Here is a 21,269-nt window from a genome sequence, read left to right as displayed (position 1 = left end):
GAGTCGTGACTGTCACGTTAGCCTGATGGGACCAAACTCTTTGTGATTTTAAAACGTAAGACAGTACCCAGATTTGAAGACTACAGTAAGATTGAACTTCTACTGTTAATACGATTTTGGTAGGCTACTATTAGATGGATAGCCTAAATGTCCTAATTCATGTTTTTTTTTTTGTAATGGTATATCAAAAAGTGTATATTTTTAAAATGTGATTGTTGGTACATGTTACCAGTTTTTACCATAATTTCAAAACAAAAATTAAACTAGGAAAAATATGCAATATGAAAATAATTGAAGACAAAATGTGTTTTACTGAGAAAAAACAAGATTTGTTTTTTAAAAAGCCTTTTTCCAAAAGGTACATCTGGAAAAAGGGGGGTCGTCTTATAATCAGGGTCGTCTTATATTCGGGCCAATACGGTATATGACATGGCGATTCATGTATTCATATATTGGTGAGAACACGTTAGCGTCACACACACTTCAGTATGTGTGTAGTAAACAGTCTTGCCAACTTAGCGACTTTGTCGCTAGATTTAGTGACTTTTCAGACCCCTTTAGTGATTTTTTCCCAAAAAAGCACCTAGCGACAAATCTAGCGACTTCTTGGACAAAAACTTGTCGGTACAAGTGCGAGGTCTTTCTTCCCCAGCGTGCACACACTTCAATCGGCGCCTGCTCTGTTCATTTGGTTAAAATAGATATTCTGTTACGTCTCTAATTTTACATGCAAATATAGCTGAAATCACAGCACAGGAATTGTCTTTATGTTATGTGTATTGGATTTCATCAGATGACGGCTCAATTATAAATCAGGATTTTTGTGCAAATTAACATCTTGGAAAGGGAGAGCTGGTTATGTAGTCTTAATGGGCCATGTTTCAGTCACTATTTTATATTCTTTCCATTGTCTGACAACAGAAACAGTAAAATATATAAATGAAAACAGTTTTATTGAGAATTTGGCTGCATTAAAATACAGTATGTGAGCACAGAGAGGCAAGCAAATGTAAAAGGCAATACAACGCAATGATGTGGTGCATATGCTAATTAGCGTATGACGTCATCTAGCAACATTTAGCGACTTTTCAAGCTGGCTTTAGCTACTTTCCATTGAAAGAAGTTGGCAACACTGGTATTAAACAGAACCGCGCATCTTCATATTTTTCGTATAACGATTCATATTTAAATGGTATTTTTGCAGCTTAATATTCACAGACACTAGTCCATACGGCGTTTTGATTTACGTGTTCTGACCTACTTTTGATGTATCCATTCAAAATTTGGCAAATTCCATGACATTCCGCGTTATGCAGTAAATTCCATTTTTATGACTGGATTCCGCGATTCTGTCTGCGTTTTCCGGATTGCAGAAATCATATGGCCTTGTTATGTTATTTTCTCGTTTATTACTATGAAGCTGCTTTGAAACAATCTTTATTGTTTAAAGCACTATATAAATAAATGTAACTTGATTTGACTAGAACATAGTAAAAACATTTACTAAACATTCAGTGAGTTTGTGTGTACCTCCAACGTGTTGGAGCTGTCTGAGGAGTGTGATGTGTTATTGCTTGAGTGTGTGGACGTCTCGCTCTTGCCCTCCCCGTCCGACTTCTCATCTGCACTCATGGAGTCCAGGTCTGTGTCGAAGCCTGTGGGGTAACCCATCGCCTGTAGCACCTACACCACAAAAACAGCATTACAACTAACCCAGCATGAACATCACACAGAACGTGACAGAGAATTACAATTTAATAAGCGAGCAGTGGCTTCAGATGACTACAAATGCAAGACTGTCTTTTAAGTAAAAACATTGTGGAAACTCCAAAAGTTGACTATGACTATGAATAAATGGTGAAATATTGTAACTTTCCCTATTTAAAACTACGCCACATCAGCCCTCATTTTAATGAGGACTTTACTTTTGTATGGAAAATGACACCATGAGTAGAAAAATAAAGTAAAAGTATCTTTAAACAAGAGACTTCAAAGTTTTGGCATGGAAGATTCACAAAATGATGAAACATGCTGGGAAAGTTCAGTTCATCTTTGTGGCCGTCAGTGAGCAGAAGTGGACAGTTCCTTGGATACAGAGGTCATTATTGAGAGTGAAATCATCACTTTGAAAAGACTCGCTTATATAAAAGTTCACCGAAATATGCCCACACCACAGATGCAAAGCGGAGCTGCAGATCTCTGTAAATCAAGTTAGCTGTTTACCAAAAAAAACCCTGAATAGATAAAGAACTAGACACAAAATATATTACACATATACTGTATTTTGGGGTGTACAATTTATTATTAAATACTGTATCAGTTATCAGGCGATGGACATTTTTTTATTTATCAGTATTGATATATGTTATCTCAGATACAGAGTGAATGCATGCTTTAAGTGTGAGTTTACACAGGGGTAAAGGATATCATAAGAGCACCAGTGTTCATTTGTCAGTCTGACCCAAATTGGGGCTGTCGTTGCCGTTAATGGCTGCGCTCTCACAGAAAGAGGATTAGTGCGGTCCTATGCTCCAGAGCCTTTGTTCACCAGCACTCTGGGATTACAAAGATTTGAGTTCTTTTTGCATTCTGGGAATCACTGGTGTGTGTATGTGGGAACAAGCTTAACCGGTCTTCCTGAACGACACATTGCTTTACTGTCCTGCTACAGTGACAATAGGGTTGAATCTACAAATCTGGTTCAAGAAGTCATCTATAACACTAAGAGACTGATTTAACCAGGGTCGTGGGATCAAGGATACAGCTAACAAGAGCTTAACACCAGCACACCAACTAGGTTTGCATATGTTAGAGACCTGATCACACTGGAAAATGTCTAGTAGTGACAACTGGAGCGTTTATATATTGTAAATTCAGCATGAAATCAAAATGGACCATTTTTACTTTATTTTAATACATATTCATGGTGTAAATGTGCACAGTTTGTCAAAAAAGTTGGCTTTGTAATTTGTCATTTCGCTTAATTGAAATAAAACCAAAATCGTGATATGGCTTAGTATGATTAATAATAATATTACTATTGTAATATTGCACTGTAAATTAAAAATAGTATTTAAGTATATAATAATATACTATTTTGTAATGATGCCCAAAATAAAAGTTTTTGTTTACATAATACATGTGTGTACTGTGTATAGTTATTATGTATATATAAATACACACACATGCATGTATATATTTAAGAAAAATATGCTGTTTATACATTTTAAATATTTATATACAATATCAATTATATTAATATAAATATATACGTGGAAATATTTTCAAAATATATACTGTATGTGTGTGTATTTATATATGTATTTATTTATACATAATAAATATACACAGTATACACATATATTATGTAAACAAAAACTTTTATTTTGGATGCGATTAATTGCGATTAATTGTTTGACAACACTACTATTTTTACATCACAGTGCAATTCTGACCCAAATTGGGGCTGTCGTTGCCATTAATGGCTGCGCTCTCACAGAAAGAGGATTAGTGCGGTCCTATGCTCCAGAGCCTTTGTTCACCAGCACTCTGGGATTACAAAGATTTGAGTTCTTTTTGCATTCTGGGAATCACTGGTGTGTGTATGTGGGAACAAGCTTAACCGGTCTTCCTGAACGACACATTGCTTTACTGTCCTGCTACAGTGACAATAGGGTTGAATCTACAAATCTGGTTCAAGAAGTCATCTATAACACTAAGAGACTGATTTAACCAGGGTCGTGGGATCAAGGATACAGCTAACAAGAGCTTAACACCAGCACACCAACTAGGTTTGCATATGTTAGAGACCTGATCACACTGGAAAATGTCTAGTAGTGACAACTGGAGCGTTTATATATTGTAAATTCAGCATGAAATCAAAATGGACCATTTTTACTTTATTTTAATACATATTCATGGTGTAAATGTGCACAGTTTGTCAAAAAAGTTGGCTTTGTAATTTGTCATTTCGCTTAATTGAAATAAAACCAAAATCGTGATATGGCTTAGTATGATTAATAATAATATTACTATTGTAATATTGCACTGTAAATTAAAAATAGTATTTAAGTATATAATAATATACTATTTTGTAATGATGCCCAAAATAAAAGTTTTTGTTTACATAATACATGTGTGTACTGTGTATAGTTATTATGTATATATAAATACACACACATGCATGTATATATTTAAGAAAAATATGCTGTTTATACATTTTAAATATTTATATACAATATCAATTATATTAATATAAATATATACGTGGAAATATTTTCAAAATATATACTGTATGTGTGTGTATTTATATATGTATTTATTTATACATAATAAATATACACAGTATACACATATATTATGTAAACAAAAACTTTTATTTTGGATGCGATTAATTGCGATTAATTGTTTGACAACACTACTATTTTTACATTACAGTGCAATATTACAATAGTTATATTTATATTTTAATATTTTTATTTAGTAATAATAATTATAATAATAACAATTATTTGTAATAATCAATAACAAAAATGTTAGCTTTTTTATTTAGGATTAATCAATTTAACTGAAATCAAAATCACGACCAATGAAAACAGTTGTTAGCTAATCTAAATGAAAATTAATTTTCATATTCGATTACATAGAAAATGAAGGAGAAAAAAAGGGGGGTCAAGAGGATCTGGAAATGATGCAAGCCAGGCTTGAACTCGGGTCACCCGCATCAACACTGTGGTTATTGTTAAAGGAATAGTTCATCCCAACATAAAAGCGCTGTCATTATTTACTCACCCTCACCCAGTTTTTTGAAACTCGTATGACTTTTTGTTCCGTAGAACACAAAAGAAGTAATTAGGCAGAATGTTCAAGCTGCTCTTTTCCATACAAGTGTGTAAAGTTCCAGTATCAGAAGGCTTCAAAACACGTAAAATACACCACACGGGTCATATTGACTACTTTTAGGTGCTTTTTTATGCATGACAGCCCCTAATCAACAATAACTTTCAATGCATGGAAACGAGCAGCTCAGACATTTTGTCTGATTTCTCCTTATACGGGTTTCAAAAGGCATAAGCATGAGTGAATGATGACAAAATACACATTTGTGGGTGAATTAATCCTTTAACACCTTATATAATGGTCACCCCTCCAATCACATGATGCAAAGACAACTGACGTCCAGGTGTACCTTTACAGCCACGTGCAGCTTGGCGGTCTTCTTAGAGGAGCCAGAGGCTTCGTAAACAGTGCCGTCGACGTCTACAGACATGGTGAAGACGGGGGCGTGAACCGGACCTGACTGAGACAGCAGTTTATACTGCAGCCCCGGCCGGATCTGGTTCAAGCGCATCAGAGCATTCATGGGTTGATTTGAGTCTATTGCTTTACTGTCAAGAACTGCTGGAAGGGAAAGAGAACAGAAATCAACGTTAGCAAAGTAAGCGCTCCGTAAACACACAGCTCATCTTTTAACTTTCTACGATCCCTTCGTTCCATCAGCTTGCTAATTGTGAAATTCTGCTGCTTTGAAAGCGATTTATTTGAGGCCGGCGAGGAGCGCAGGCTGGGGACAGCAGCGCGGCTCCAAGAGAAATTAAGAATCAATGGCATTGATTTCCCAACGGTTGTCTGCTTCCTGTACGAGAGAGCAAGAGATGGAAGTGCAGCAGGATGAGGAGCGAGAGAGAAGAGACGGCAACAAAGAGAAGAGCAGAGAGAAAACCGGACAGCTTACCGAAGAGAAAGAAGGTGAGAGATTAGCAGAAAAAATACATTAAAAAAGAGATGTGTTGTTCTTTAATCATTCTAGAAAGAGGACAATCACTTTTTAAGGCCAAACATGGTCATAATGAAGAAGGAACGACTGAAGAAGGAAGGTTACTGTATCAGCGTTTCCTGGCTAGTTTAAAACAGGAGAGGATATTACAGGCATTAATATTACAGATTTGTCATGAAGCACTGAGAAAGCTTTGGTTTGCTGAGGCACATTACTCGTAGAACTTATTATTCTAAGTTATAATTAAGCTAATTTTTCAATGCCCAAGGCTGATACTATCATCTACAGTTATCAGTATTGGCTGATCAACAATATACTGAAATACATAATGCAATTTAAAGGGATAGTTCACCCAAAAATTAATGCGCCATGGTACTCTCATGAACGTGCGTCGAAGACTGACACGGAGGAGAAGAACTTGTTGAATAAAGTCCTTAGTTTTGTTTTCTTTGCGCACAAAAAGTATTCTTGTAGCTTCATAAAATTACCGTTGATCCACTGATGCCACATGGACTATTTTAACAATGTCCTTACTACTTTTCTGGGCCTTGAACGTGTCAGTTGCGTTGCTGTCTATGCAGGCTCAGAAAGCTCTCGGATTTGATCAAAAGTATCTACGTTTGTCTTGCGAAGATGAACGGAGGTCTTACAGGTTTGGAACGACACGAGGGTGAGTAATTAATGACAATTTTCGTTTTTGGGTGAACTATCCCTTTAATGATAACAAATGAGAATTCTTTTTCACAATATTTAATAAAAACGTATTTAATCAAAAAGGAAATTACCATTAACCAACTACCCGAACACTGCTATTGACAGACGCACACGATATATGTAATTAAAAATGAACTGGTTTAACCAATATCTCTGTCTATCGTTGCTCAGACTGACCTTTTCTCAGGTTGCGTTTCATCTTCTTGATGAGGTCTTTGTCGTCCAGCAGACCATCTTCATAAGGTCTCTTCAGCCCTAGACCTGATACAAAAGAGCAGAGTTAACGTGCTGATGAATCACACCTACAATGAATTACTAAAACACATCAAAAACAGACTCACAGAGCTGTATGTCAGTGTGTACAATTTCAGAATTATTTTACTTTCATGTCATTCAGCAGCACTAAATGGATTTGCAAAAATAATGAGACAACATACTTCTATCTTATTTTGATTGGACAATCAGTTAGCCCCACCCCCAAACTCACACCAATGACTGAGTCTGAGTTGCTGTTGTCGGGCAGATTAGGATGTTCAGACAAACAATGTTAAAACTAATGTTTGAAGAGTGTTTCACACTTTTCAGAGAAATCAACCTATGAACAACTTATAGGTGTATCTACATATCAAACAAGACCTTGAGTATTTAAATATCAAAAAATTACACAGCCTTGAGCAAGTAATTAATTGTGCGTGCTCACCTTCTTTATCTGACCAGGGGAATTTCTGTGAAGGTTTACTTGAGGGGAGAGGGTCCATTTCTAAGACCTTATAGATCTGCCCAAAGGCCATGAGCCGCAGAGCATGCTGGAACACACATTAAAAAGTATCAAAGTTATCACAGAGCACACCAAAATGATCTGCTCCTGAAAGAAAAAAAAGTCTCAAAACGTACCCTGAAGAAACACCCACACACTTATTTTTTAATAATAAAGCAATAATTCTCCGCTTGAGCCCAGAGACTGCCTGTAGATGTGGAACATCTGCACTGAATCACCACGTTCAGAGGAATTATGGGGGACAGACTGCCTCACAAATAATTCATGCTACAACTGACTCACATTAACTCATCTTATCAGATATTGACAAAGCTGTTTACTTTAGTTATAGCCCATTACGAGACCACATAAGGTTCGATTTCAATAGTATACCTAGAAAAGATCTGTGAGCCCATTATGGGAAACACCTTTAATTACAGTAATCAGACCATCAGTGTGAATATCACCACAGTGCACTGTTTTAATACGGTCCCATACACAAACTTTGACTCTAGATGAACGAATGGAATTGTTACATGATGTTTATTTGGGTGGTTCATCATGCAATAAAACTAGACTGCTTACATTATAATCAACAAAGCTGTTATCACTGGAGGTGCCTGATGTTCCTTCAATTCATTTTTGATGTTTGTAAAGGTTCATGCTTAAACTATTCAAAAGTTTAAAAAAATTTTCCCCCTTGAATTTATTATAAAATATTTAATAATAATTATTATTATCGTTTTATATGCTGCCGTTCAAAAGTTTGGGGGTTGGTAAGATTCTGTAATGTTCTCTAAATAAGTCTCTTCTGCTCACCAAGGCTGCATTTTTTAAAATATAAAATACAGTAAAAACCGTAATATTGTGAAATATTATTGCAATTTCAAATAACTGTTTTCTATTTGAATATATCTAACAGGGAGGTTTTTTGCCCAGAACAGAACCATACCGCCAAACCAAACTTTATGCTAAGTATCTATCATTCTGACGATAGTGGTCCTGACAGAAATGTTATTTATTTCTGTGAAGCAAAGCTGAATTTTCAGCATCATTACTCCAGTCTTCAGTGAATGAATAGAAAGTTCATGTAACAGATGAAAACTCTTTTGTAACAATACAAAAATGACTGATCAATTCAAAGCATCCTTGCTCAATTTCTTTCAAAAAAACAATCTTACTAACCCCAAACATCTTACAACAAAGTTGAACGCATAATTATTCACCCACTTTCTCTCTGTTTCCCAAGTTTAGGGTTAATAATATTGTTCCAAAACTAAAGTTTGAAGTGATATTTTAGATTAATAAACATTAAGAATAACAATTTAATAAGCTAAAATTGCATTTCAATAAAGTTAGATTTACATTTTCCTTCCATCAAATTCAGTGATTACACTCGAAGCTCATTTTGAACTCATGACTCTTCATCATTGAGTAAATTGCATCGATAAGCACCATCTTTCAGCCTCATGTGTGACGACAGAAACTCTCTCTTGAATGCAGTATTTCTGCAGGTAGGCATTACTATACGGCATATCACCGCAATACATCTCATTTATGACTACGGCAAACTGCAGTAAAAACAAATGCTCATTTATAACCGCATTATCTCCAAAAAACCTAACTCATCACATTCACTAAAGTAGAAGATGAATAAAACAAATATATATAATGAATGATTATTTTCCCCAAAACTTCATATACTGCGGTTTAGTTTTTTTCTTCAAGGAAATTATACAATTTGATAAATATGTTAAGCAATCAAACATATTCTTAGCTTCAGTGGTGTGTGTAGAGTCAGGAAGGGTGTGTGTGTGTGTTTGTACTGAACCTCTTCGATCTGCTGCAAAACAGTTAGGCACATTGTGATTCTGCTCTTGACTGCACAAGTGTTCAAAGGAAAAGCGCTACAGAGATCTACTCAGAGATGCAGCACACACACACACACACACACACACACACACACAGTCCTCGGGGCAGGGAGGAAGATTCACTGGCCAGCGCCATATAATTTTTCCACACTCATTAAAGAGCCAATCATCAAGGTGCTCTATCAGGATGAGTGTGTGTGTGTTTAGTCTGGATGATACATGGAACATTCACAATATATTTAATACGATTTTACTGGTGATGTAAAATTATATCATTTTAATGTGCTGTTTTTTTTTTTTTTTACGTCTTTTAGTTTTTTGCATTGCGTTAACACCATCTCTGATTTACTTTTACTCTGTGCTTTCCCAGAAGACAAAATTATTCAAATTTTTGTTCAGGACAAACAAAGGACTCAAGAACAACAATAAATTATTTTACCAAAATAAGAGTAATCATACAAAATGCATGTTGTTTTTTATTTAGTACTGTCCTTACTAAGATATTTTACATTTAAGATGGTTATATATAATCCACAAGATAATATAATAGCTGAATTTATAAAAACGACCATGTTCAAAAGTTTGCAAACACTTGTGTTTGCAAACTTTTGAACATGGTCGTTTTTATAAATTCAGCTATTATATTATCTTGTGGATTATATATAACCATCTTAAATGTAAAATATCTTAGTAAGGACAGTACTAAATAAAAAACAACATGCATTTTGTATGATTACTCTTATTTTGGTAAAATAATTAACATTTTGACCATATTTGTTTATACACGGCCATTGATACATAACATTAAAAATTAATATTCAATCAATTTGAACCTACTTGTCAACAATGGCTGTTTGGTCAAAATGATGCCTCAGGAATATTGTATCCATATGTGACCCTGGATCATAAAACCAGTCATAAGAGTCAACTTTTTGAGATTGAGATTTATATGTCACCTGAATAAATAAGCTTTCCATTGATGTAATGTTTGTTAGGACAATAGATATTGATAGGACAATATTTGGCCGAGATGCAACTATTTGAAAATCTGGAATCTGAGGGTGAAAAAAAAAAAAAATCTAAACATTGAGAAAATCGCCTTTTATCAGTGATTCTAGCCTATATGAGACCCTGGAGCACAAAACCAGTTATAAGTAGCACAGGTATATTTGAAGCAATAGCCAACAATACATTGTATAGGACAAAATTATAGATTTTTCTTTTATGCCAAGAATCATTAGGATATTAAGGAAAAGTCATGTTCCATGAAGATATTTTGTAAATTTCCTACTGTAAATATATCAAAACTTAATTTTTGATTAGTTACATGCATTGCTAAGAACTTAATTTGGACAACTTTAAAGGCGATTTTCTCAATGTTTAGATTTTTTTTTTTTTGCACCCTCAGATTCCAGATTTTCAAATAGTTGCATCTCGGCCAAATATTGTCCTATCAATATCTATTGTCCTAACAAACATTACATCAATGGAAAGCTTATTTATTCAGGTGACATATAAATCTCAATCTCAAAAAGTTGACTCTTATGACTGGTTTTATGATCCAGGGTCACATATGGATACAATATTCCTGAGGCATCATTTTGACCAAACAGCCATTGTTGACAAGTAGGTTCAAATTGATTGAATATTAATTTTTAATGTTATGTATCAATGGCCGTGTATAAACAAATATGGTCAAAATGTTAATTATTTTACCAAAATAAGAGTAATCATACAAAATGCATGTTGTTTTTTATTTAGTACTGTCCTTACTAAGATATTTTACATTTAAGATGGTTATATATAATCCACAAGATAATATAATAGCTGAATTTATAAAAACGACCATGTTCAAAAGTTTGCAAACACAAGTGTTTGCAAACTTTTGAACATGGTCGTTTTTATAAATTCAGCTATTATATTATCTTGTGGATTATATATAACCATCTTAAATGTAAAATATCTTAGTAAGGACAGTACTAAATAAAAAACAACATGCATTTTGTATGATTACTCTTATTTTGGTAAAATAATTAACATTTTGACCATATTTGTTTATACACGGCCATTGATACATAACATTAAAAATTAATATTCAATCAATTTGAACCTACTTGTCAACAATGGCTGTTTGGTCAAAATGATGCCTCAGGAATATTGTATCCATATGTGACCCTGGATCATAAAACCAGTCATAAGAGTCAACTTTTTGAGATTGAGATTTATATGTCACCTGAATAAATAAGCTTTCCATTGATGTAATGTTTGTTAGGACAATAGATATTGATAGGACAATATTTGGCCGAGATGCAACTATTTGAAAATCTGGAATCTGAGGGTGCAAAAAAAAAAAAATCTAAACATTGAGAAAATCGCCTTTAAAGTTGTCCAAATTAAGTTCTTAGCAATGCATGTAACTAATCAAAAATTAAGTTTTGATATATTTACAGTAGGAAATTTACAAAATATCTTCATGGAACATGACTTTTCCTTAATATCCTAATGATTCTTGGCATAAAAGAAAAATCTATAATTTTGTCCTATACAATGTATTGTTGGCTATTGCTTCAAATATACCTGTGCTACTTATAACTGGTTTTGTGCTCCAGGGTCTCATATAGGCTAGAATCACTGATAAGACCGGTGTGTGTGTGTGTGTGTGTGTGTGTGTGTGTGTGTGTGTGTGAGAGAGACATGGCAGTAATCTGGACAGCACAGCAGCACCGCTCTCCTCATCTCACACACATCCTGACACACACTGCTTGTACCTGTGTGTTGTACGTGATGGCCTCCGCCTCCTCATCCGTCATGGCCGACAGGGTGTTCGTCAGCTCCTTCTCACAGGGATCATGCAGGCCTGGTCCACCTGGAGAGGAAACCAAAAATGATTATATTATAAACGTGAAATACATTCTACAAATTATATGACTCACACAGCTGACAAGAAGGACCCAGTCAAGAGTTGAGGAAACTACTCTAGTGTTTCATTATTTAGTGAGTTACTCCCTATCACCGCAGGTGAGCAATTCATTAATCTCTAAAATCAACCTTTATCGTTTAACTTATGCCCTGAAGGTACAATACAAATATATATTTTTATGTTCACATAAGTATATAACATTTTGGCTTATTTCCCATGCGAGCCAATCAAATACGCCTGCATCTCATTATTAATGAATAAGTGAGAAAAGAGTATAAGAGTAGCGAGGGATGGACAAGTCATGTCAAGAGCAGATAAATGAGGCTACATTATTCCTAGAGCTCTGCGAATGAAAGCCAGATCTGATAATGACACCGCTGCTGTCATCACACCGCACAGGACTTATTCACATTTATCTTGCATATGCAGATATTTTGGAGGCTTATTTCAAGTCAATTAAGATTAGGGATCTATTAATATACAATGGATAATTTTCTCTGTTTCACTTTTTCTTTTTATTAAAAACAAGCATTCATAATCAAATCAGGTAGAAATCGGATACCAGCATAGATTTTTTTAACAATTATTTAAAAACAATAAATATAAATTACCCACAACACTAAACTACTTGCAACACTATTTTTGTTTCTCAGCAAGGATGCTATAAATTCGAGCAATTGAGCATCCTGCTCCTGAAAAATGTATAACGGTTTTCTCAAAAATATGAAGCAGCAGCACAACTGTTTTCAACATGGATAATAATCAGAAAAGTTTCTTGAGCAGCAAATCAGCATATTAGAATTAGAACCGGAATAAATTACATTTTAAAACATATAAAATTGTAATATTTCAGAATATTACTGTTTTTACTGTATTTTTATCAAATAAATGCAGCCTTGAGCATGACATTTCTTTTAAAGACATTTTAAAAAATCTTACTGACCCCAAACTTTTAAACAGTAGTGTAGATATTGAAATTTCATTAACCATAAAAGACAACATGTTTCATACATAGATATAGCTACTGTATATGTCAAAGAAAAAGGGTTAAGAATTACAAAACCATAACGATTAGAATTAAACTAACCCCTCTTTGTTACTCACAAAATGAAATTGTCTGAGGCATCTGGAACTATTCTCTAGAACTTCAAACTGTTTTATTGCTTCATTCTGGAAGTGTTCATACCTGGAAGCAGTATGCCGGAGGCGAGACACTCCATGACCCGGCGCAGAGCCTCTCCTGCTCCCAGAGGTCTGTTACACGTGGCGATGGCCTTCTCACATATTAACTCCAAAGGCTGAGAACAAAAGAGCAAATCGCTTTTCAGAGACTGATTTGTTACAAAAAAGCTATCAATTCATCAGAATTTTGCCTATGGGACACTTAAATGAGAGATTACTGTACATCTGTGGTTACTGTAAAACCATTCAGTTTCTTGCTTCAAACACAATATACTAATAACAGAAGAGATCCAGTCCTAGAGGCTCACTATTTCCTCAAAATTATGAAGCAGCAGCTCAACTGTTTTCAACACTGATAATAACAATAAGAGTCTCTTGAGCAGCAAATCAGCATATTAGAATGATTTCTGAAGGATCATGTGACACTGAAGACTGGAGTAATGATGCTGAAAATTCAACTTTGATCACAGGAATAAATTACATTTTACAATATATTCACATAGAAAACAGTTCTTTTGAATTGTAAAAATATTTATTTTTTTACTGTATAATGTATAACTGTATATATGACCATTTAGCCACTATATATATATATGCAGAAAAGACACTTCAGCTCAATTCATGAATTATTTTCAATATGGTATATGGAACCTCTTCAGATTACATTTGTGTTTTTATCATTTTTTTTCGGGTGACAAATGAATGTTTAATTATTACAATAATACAGTAGTTTCAATCTTGATTGTCTTGATCACATTACAATTTTTCAAAGGGATAAATGGCAGCTTAAGCAAAATATTTATTGCATTTCTACACAGAACAGAAGGGTTTGGGGATTAAAAATACACTTATTCAAGAATAATTAACTACAATAAATATCAACAACTGATATGTACCTGAAGTGTATTGTCTGCATTACGCCACAGACCCCCAATTTCCAATAATTCAACGGTTCCTTAATCTATGACTGAATTCTCTAAAGTTTTACTGTAGTATTTGTAATATCAGAAGTCTGCTACTCACCCATCCTTTCAGAGGTTCCCACGCCGGGACTCTATTGCACATGTCTCTCAGTATTCGCAAGACAATCACGCACGACTTTAGCCCGTTAACTCTAGCCTGAGGAAACCAGAGGGAGTCGCCCAGTGAACGGAGAGCAACAATCAAGTCCAACCTTTAACCCCTAAATCTCTAGATCTTGACTGTGTGTGAGTGTGCAAGTGTGTTGTGCTTCGGTTCTGGCCCGTGTCGTGCGGATGATGGAGGAGGGGGCGGGGCTTATGTGGGTGGGGTGGGAGAAGGGAAGATCTAGACAAATCCTTCATGATGACAAGCAGGTTATGGACAAACAAAAACAGGCAAAAGAAAACAAAACGTGTAACAATTGCTTTTGTAGCCTTACGATACGCAAACGTTCGAGATGAGGTGTCGAGCATTTGGAGAGCTGGAGGAAATCGAGGAAAATGGCATGTAGTTTTGGGTCATAAGGCTACAATAACAATGAGAAGAAGTGAGCGCCAACCTGGAACCATTTGGCATGTCGCAGAGAGGCCAACGCCACCAGGCACCTCTGTCTATCCAACAGGTCCGCCGGCTCGCTCGACTCAACGCTCTCTATCGGTGAGAAGAACGGGACAGGAAATCAAATCACACACGCGTAGACACGCACGCTCACACACATACGTACACATGATGAGGGAGGGGACTGTTAAGGCACAGCAGGAAGGAGAAAGGAGGAAGCCAATCGGCCGAGGTGGTCCAGTGCATCCAAAAGAGATGAGAGCTCAGCACATCTCCTTGGCTGGCTGGAAACTGGAGGAAGCATTCGCAGAAGGTGTTAGCATGTGCTGAGTGTTGCGAAATGCTAAACACGGCCTACAAAACAAGGCTGAACGAAGCTGTTCAATTGGCGTTACGCACTATCCTAACCAGGCACGCTGTAATACAGCATCCTCTGTATTAATGGGAGTTTGTGTGTGAATGTTTTGGCCTGATGAGCCGCAAAAGTGACAAGCAACAATAAATTTTCCGTCACTTTGTACTAATTTTTGGTTTGATGCTGGATAGCTCCGCCCACAGCGCACTCTGATTGGTCCACAATCCCAACACACAGAGGCAGTGGTGTTAAAGTGTTGATTTTTATGAAAACTAATAGATTTTTTTTTTACTTTTTTTAATGAAAAACTTACTTCTTGTATGTATGTTGCAATAAAAAACTCTTGGAAATTCCCTTAATATTTTGTTGTGTATAATTTACAGTCAAACTGTATTATATTTATTTTTTAAACCATGCAAAAATGAAAATAAAATGCTAGCTATGAAATGAACAAGATTAAGGGGTAAAATATTTTATTTCACTTTTTTTTTTTTTTAATTAAATTAATTATTTTTCTAATTATTTATTTTGTATTTTTACTTCTCCTGTTTAAAAAATGACAATCCATCATTTGAAATCTGGTGTAAACTAAATTATTTTGGTTCAGAAAAACTTTAAAAATGAAAAATTACTTGCATGTATGTTGCAATAAACCTCTTGGAAATTCACTTAATATTTTGTGGTGTATAATTTACAGTCAAACTGTATTTTTTTTTAAACTATGCAAAAATGAAAATATTATGATGTTTAAGATTCATAAAACGCTAGCTGTGAAATGAGCAAGATTAAGGGGTATACGATTTTATTTCAAAATTGTAATTTTTTTATTTAAAATGTAAACAATTAAAAAATATATATTTCTAATTATTTATTTATTTTGTATTTTTTACTTTTCCTGTTTAAAAAAAATGACAATCCATCATTTGAAAAATGTGGTGTACATTAAATGTTTTGGTTCAGGAAAACGTAAAATAAAATAAAAATATTTAAAACAATTTTTATAAAATGTACAAATTTGGGGTCTGTAAGATTAAAAAAAAATGTATTTGAAAGAAGTCTCTTCTGCTTACCAAGGCTGAAATTATTTGATCAAAAAAATAATAAAACTGATAAAAATGTCATCAGCATCACACGAGCCTTCAGAAATCATTCTAATAAGCTGGTTTGCTGCTCATGAAACATTTCTTACTATTATCAATGTTGAAAACAGTAGTGTACACATTTTTTTTCAGGATTCTTTAATAAATAGAAAGTTCAAAAGAACAGCATTTATTTTAAACCGATATATTTTGTAACATTACAAATATCTGTCACTTTTAAACAATTTAATGCATCCTTGCTGAATAAAAGTATTAATATCTTAAAAAAAAAACACTTACAGACCCCAACACTTACTGACTCATCTCTTCACACAGCATTTCAGTAAGTACAGAGACTAATTTCCTGCGGCGTGTCTGGTTAGGCGCTAACGTCAAAAACAGCGACACGCGCTAACAGCTTCAGCGAATCAGTGCCAGTTTGTGCTTGGATTGACACTGGAATAATGAAGACATGCAGTGGGTATTGTTATAGACCAGTCACAACAAGAGAAGAGATCGCTCACACACAACACACACTCACAGTCTGAGCTCTCTCCCACCCAAACAATACATAAGGATCATTCTTGAACTTGTTCGATCATTGTTTTTCTTTCATTGTCTCAGTAGGTGAGCGTCTATGTACCAGTGAGATCATCCCACTGTTCCTCTGCAGATAAACAAACAGATAAAAGACAGAAAAGGCTGCCACAGCGTAAATCCAGGACAAGGTGTACTTTAATCATGAGGGGTTATTTAGAGATTATATGACGATAACTGCAGCATTACTCTTTCATAATTCCTCTCTGGATTTTAATCAGAGCAGCCCAGCTGAGGAGGGTTAAAGAGGAAGATCTGTCAGAGTGATAGAAAGGTTTAGCCCACCCTCTAATCAATGACACACACACACATACCGCAAAAATTAACATCAATCCATCATTTATCTCCCCACAACCTTACAAACACTCAAAATGAGACAAATGATTCAGTGCATTCGTAATCAAATCGTACAAATCTCCAGCACACAAACATGGGTGGAAAAGCATGTTTAGGTCCAAAAGTTTGAGACCGCTAGTTAACTGTATTTTTTTTTAAATATACATATTTATTTGATATTTTTATACAAGTTATATTTTAAGCGAAACAAAAAAACTGAACTGAAAAATCAATAAATGCCTGATTTGCGATATAGACATTTGGAACCCTCTGTTTTTCAAAAATAAATAAATAAATACACAAATAAATAAAATAAAAAACGTAATAAAATAAAATTTAAAAATCAATAAAATATATATTTTTTTTTAATAAAATTAAATAAAAAAAAAATCTATAAATTTAAATAAAAAAAATTAGAAATGTAATACAATAAAATAAAATAAAAATTAATAAACAATATAAATATAAATAAATAAACAAAATAAAATTAGCCTATTTTTTAGGACACTGTCACGACCTCAAGTGGGATTCTTGTTACTGTATGGCATAAATACAATGATACTTTATTTAAATCAACAAATTTAAGTTAAAGCAAAATACTGTCATGGTGCATTAATATTTTAACTTATTGCACTTTCTTTTTATTTAAAGTACATTTTTATGCATAACTGTAATAAGAACATGTGCTTAAATGTCAATAAACAATGTCACAATGTAAAATATTTATGATCCTAAAAACAAGCTTCATGTTCTTTATAAAGAACAGTTTCTTATTTCTGTCTTTTGATTTATGGAGTGAAATACAACCCAGCCATGTTCTAATATTACATTGTTATGTGTGTGTGTGTGTGTCATTTATGCACGTGTGTGTTTGTGCGCGAGCTGAGGAGTACTGCCCATTCGGGTCGGTCCTGAGATTGAGCCGTTTCTCAACGGGACAGGGCCCTTGACCTGGTCGGGAAAATACGAGGTGCTCCTTTCGTGATCTACAACCCATCGCTCCATCTCTCCCTCCCTCCTGTCATCTGTCATCCCTCACTCCAGGGGCAGTGTCCACATCTGACACATCTGCTAGATGGATGAGGTGTGTGCTGCCACAGGTATTGATTCCTCAACCCGGATACATTCTTTCATTTTCCTCTCCCCACTTCTAACAAACAGGATAGCGGGGTGAGCAAACCCATGAGAAAATGAGCGTGCTTGTGTCAGAGAGAATGAGATTAAGGCATATTGGCCTTAAAGTGCACCCAGAAAGCAAAATTCTGTCATCATTTACTCAAACTGTTGCTGGTCCCCACTGACTTTCATAGTATAAAAAAATATATATCATGGAAGTCAATGTTTGGTTTCCATATACTTCGAAATGTCTTATCAATAGAGAACATGGTGACCAACAGAATTTTGAAAATTAATAACTTTTAAATAAATAACTTTTTTTAACACAATATTGTATTTTTTTAATAATAATATGTTTTTAAAATAATCATCAATCTTAATAATGTATAACAATATTTAATATTAAAATGTATTTATTTTTTTATTCTTTTTTTAACTTAAAAATTCATTAAAATTGATCATCAATCATTAACAACGCAGATTTTTATGTTTTTCTTTCATAAGCTCAGTAGGTAAGTCAATGAATTTCAAAATGGTAAAGTGTTCAAAACAATAATTCTTTAATAATCAAATTATTCCATTTAAATTCTGCAGAAATCTGCGGTACTTTATGGAATTCCATGAAGGCCACACTAATAAGACATCTAAATCTATCGTCCTCTTTAGTATTGAGGTTTGCTACTGTGACTGTAACGGATGAGCACTCAAGCATGTTCAGCAGGGCTGCACCCCTACAATTCACTGGCAACACATTTGCATATTTTTCATAGAGCGACAGAATGTGCATGAGAGCGTGTATGTGTGTGTGTGTGAGGGAGAGAGCGAGGGAAAGAAACAGCACATTTCGCATCGCTGCAGCTCTAATTGTTATAACCTAAATGCCGTCTTCTAAAGATACAACCACTTCAGCTGTCAATACGGTCAGTCACGGGTCACGGCACCAAAAACTCCAATAACACACTTTCATCTCGACTTCACTCATGTGTTTGGAGCTCAAGTGCCTCTGCATCAGCAATAACCGACGGCAAGCTGAATCTGACATCACACTTTAATATTAATGTCAGGAATAAAAAAGAGTGACTTTAAGAAAGGATGAAAGTCTGACTTTTTCTGTGTTTAAGTGCTATAATTGGGTCCCCGGTGCTTCTACCAAACCAGAAAATGTGAAAAAGAACAACCCAGTAATTATTTTTTGGTAAGCTTTTCTCTACAAGCTTGTGAAAACCGAGCCGCTCAGATTTCGCTCCCCCTGTGAAGTAGAAGGGGATCTTATTATAATATTACTGCCCCTTAATCTGCAAGTTTACACCCACTGCAGCGTCACTGTGATTTCGCAAGCGACAACAGTGTAGCAGTTCTTCTAACGACATAGTGAAAGTTCAAGCACAGCATGCTAACTGTTCTGTCTTTGGCTGCACTGACGAACACAGAACACTGTTTAGAGTCCCAGCCTCAGAGAGGAGACGAGAGAGCGGTGGATTTATTGATTTATTTACTGTATATTACGCTACTCCCACACAGATAAACATGTGATTTATTTCCCAGCTGTTTATCTTCACAGACATAACCAACTGTTTTTGTAACTTGTGTGTTTTTAACATAAACTTGTATGTATTTGACAGTTTAAGCACAATAAGACGTGAAAGAGAAGTTTAGTTTATTACTCACATGCTGTGACAGCCGCTTTCTGTGTGTGTGCTTTCAGATGTGTGCTCTCAGAAAACCGTATATCAGAAGTTTAAACTAATATGGTTTAAAACGCATATTTTCAGCGCGATAGACATGATAATCGAAACCAAACAGATGTTTTTAGCAGAGTATCTGAGGTAGGAGCTGTAAAGGCACAGCCCTGTTCTGCAAAAGGGGACGGGGAGCAGCAGCTCATTTGTATTTAAAAAGACATGCACTAAAACAGCGTGTTTCTGCTTACACCATTTTCAAAATGATATAATAAATTATCTGTGGGGTATTTTGAGCTGAAACTTTACAGACACATTCTGGGGACACAAGAGACTTATATTACATATTGTAAAAAGGGGCATAATCGGTCCCCTTTAAAGGAATATTTCACCTCAAAATAAAAATTCTGTCATAATTTCTTCACCCTCACGTCATTCCAAACCTGTATGACTTCTGTGGACACGGAAGTAGATATTTTGGCAAATAAGTATCTTTTTGTTCATACAATGAAAGTAATTGAGGTTCAGTGTGCTTTTGGACCCCATTGACTTTCATTATATGAACTAACAAGTGCTTCTTTTGTGTTTTTAGAAGAAAGCAAGCCATACAGGTTTGAAACGACATAAGGGTGAGTAAATAAAGACAGAAGTTTAATTTATCAGTGAACTGTCCTTTTAACCGACAAATGAAAGGCATGAAAACAGCACCTTGGGACCCCTGCTAGAATATGCACTGAGCTCCTCTTACTGCCTGAAGTATGTAATATGGATGAACATCCCGCACTACATTGTTCTTGACTAAACATTTGGTTGCACTCCATAATGTCCCATTACAGAAGCAAACGGTTCTGTGTCTTTCATCTCTCTTTTGCTCCTCCCGCTCTTTTTTAGCACCTCCCGTGAGTGGTTCTGAGGGTCAAGAGTCTGACAGCATGAAGACCACTAAACCTGCTGCTGAATCAGCTGTGTGTGTGTGTTTAGACTATGAGATGGGTCCAGCGCTGTGTGCGGCCCTGAGAGAGTGTTCTGGATGCAGAGTAAGGAAGAGATGAAAGCTCTTTCTTCTAATGGACCATCACTAACACACACACAAACACATTCATCCATCCCCTCCCTTATCTGCTGTTTAGCAAATGAAAAGTAAAAAGTTGGTCACATGCAGGCACAAACCTTGCTCCTCCGTCTCGCCGTCGTCTTGCATCTGTGGGGAGGTGAGTGTCACCTTCAGCGTGAGTTTGGGGTCTGTTGTGGTGCGGACCAAGATGGCGGCATCTGGAATAGAGCTCTGTACCTCATACTTCTCCTCTGTCAACTTCTGTAAGGGTCAGAGGTCAAAGGTCAAAAACATGCAAAGATGATTCAGAAT

General features: G+C 35.2%; 1 protein-coding gene across 5 annotated transcripts in view; it reads right to left on the bottom strand.

Moving 5' to 3' along the window:
- The window catches only part of strbp (spermatid perinuclear RNA binding protein), a 118,910-nt gene that overhangs the window by 10,693 nt on the left and 86,948 nt on the right, over nt 1-21,269 (bottom strand). For 4 of the 5 annotated variants that reach the window (XM_016288758.1, XM_016288761.1, XM_016288759.1 and 1 more), the window contains 8 exons: nt 14,743-14,834; nt 14,244-14,339; nt 13,225-13,336; nt 11,887-11,984; nt 7,191-7,296; nt 6,668-6,751; nt 5,189-5,400; nt 1,531-1,683 (listed from right to left, as the gene is read on the bottom strand). In XM_016288758.1, coding sequence (XP_016144244.1) covers nt 1,531-1,683; nt 5,189-5,400; nt 6,668-6,751; nt 7,191-7,296; nt 11,887-11,984; nt 13,225-13,336; nt 14,244-14,339; nt 14,743-14,834 — 953 coding nt within the window. The remainder of the gene's footprint in view (nt 1-1,530; nt 1,684-5,188; nt 5,401-6,667; nt 6,752-7,190; nt 7,297-11,886; nt 11,985-13,224; nt 13,337-14,243; nt 14,340-14,742; nt 14,835-21,269) is intronic. The other variant, XM_016288760.1, reaches the window with a different exon arrangement.

Source organism: Sinocyclocheilus grahami, unplaced genomic scaffold (assembly GCF_001515645.1).
Source record: "Sinocyclocheilus grahami isolate Dianchi unplaced genomic scaffold, SAMN03320097.WGS_v1.1 scaffold234.1, whole genome shotgun sequence".
NCBI classification, from domain to species: Eukaryota; Metazoa; Chordata; class Actinopteri; order Cypriniformes; family Cyprinidae; genus Sinocyclocheilus; species Sinocyclocheilus grahami.
This window is presented reverse-complemented; position numbering and strand designations above follow the sequence as displayed.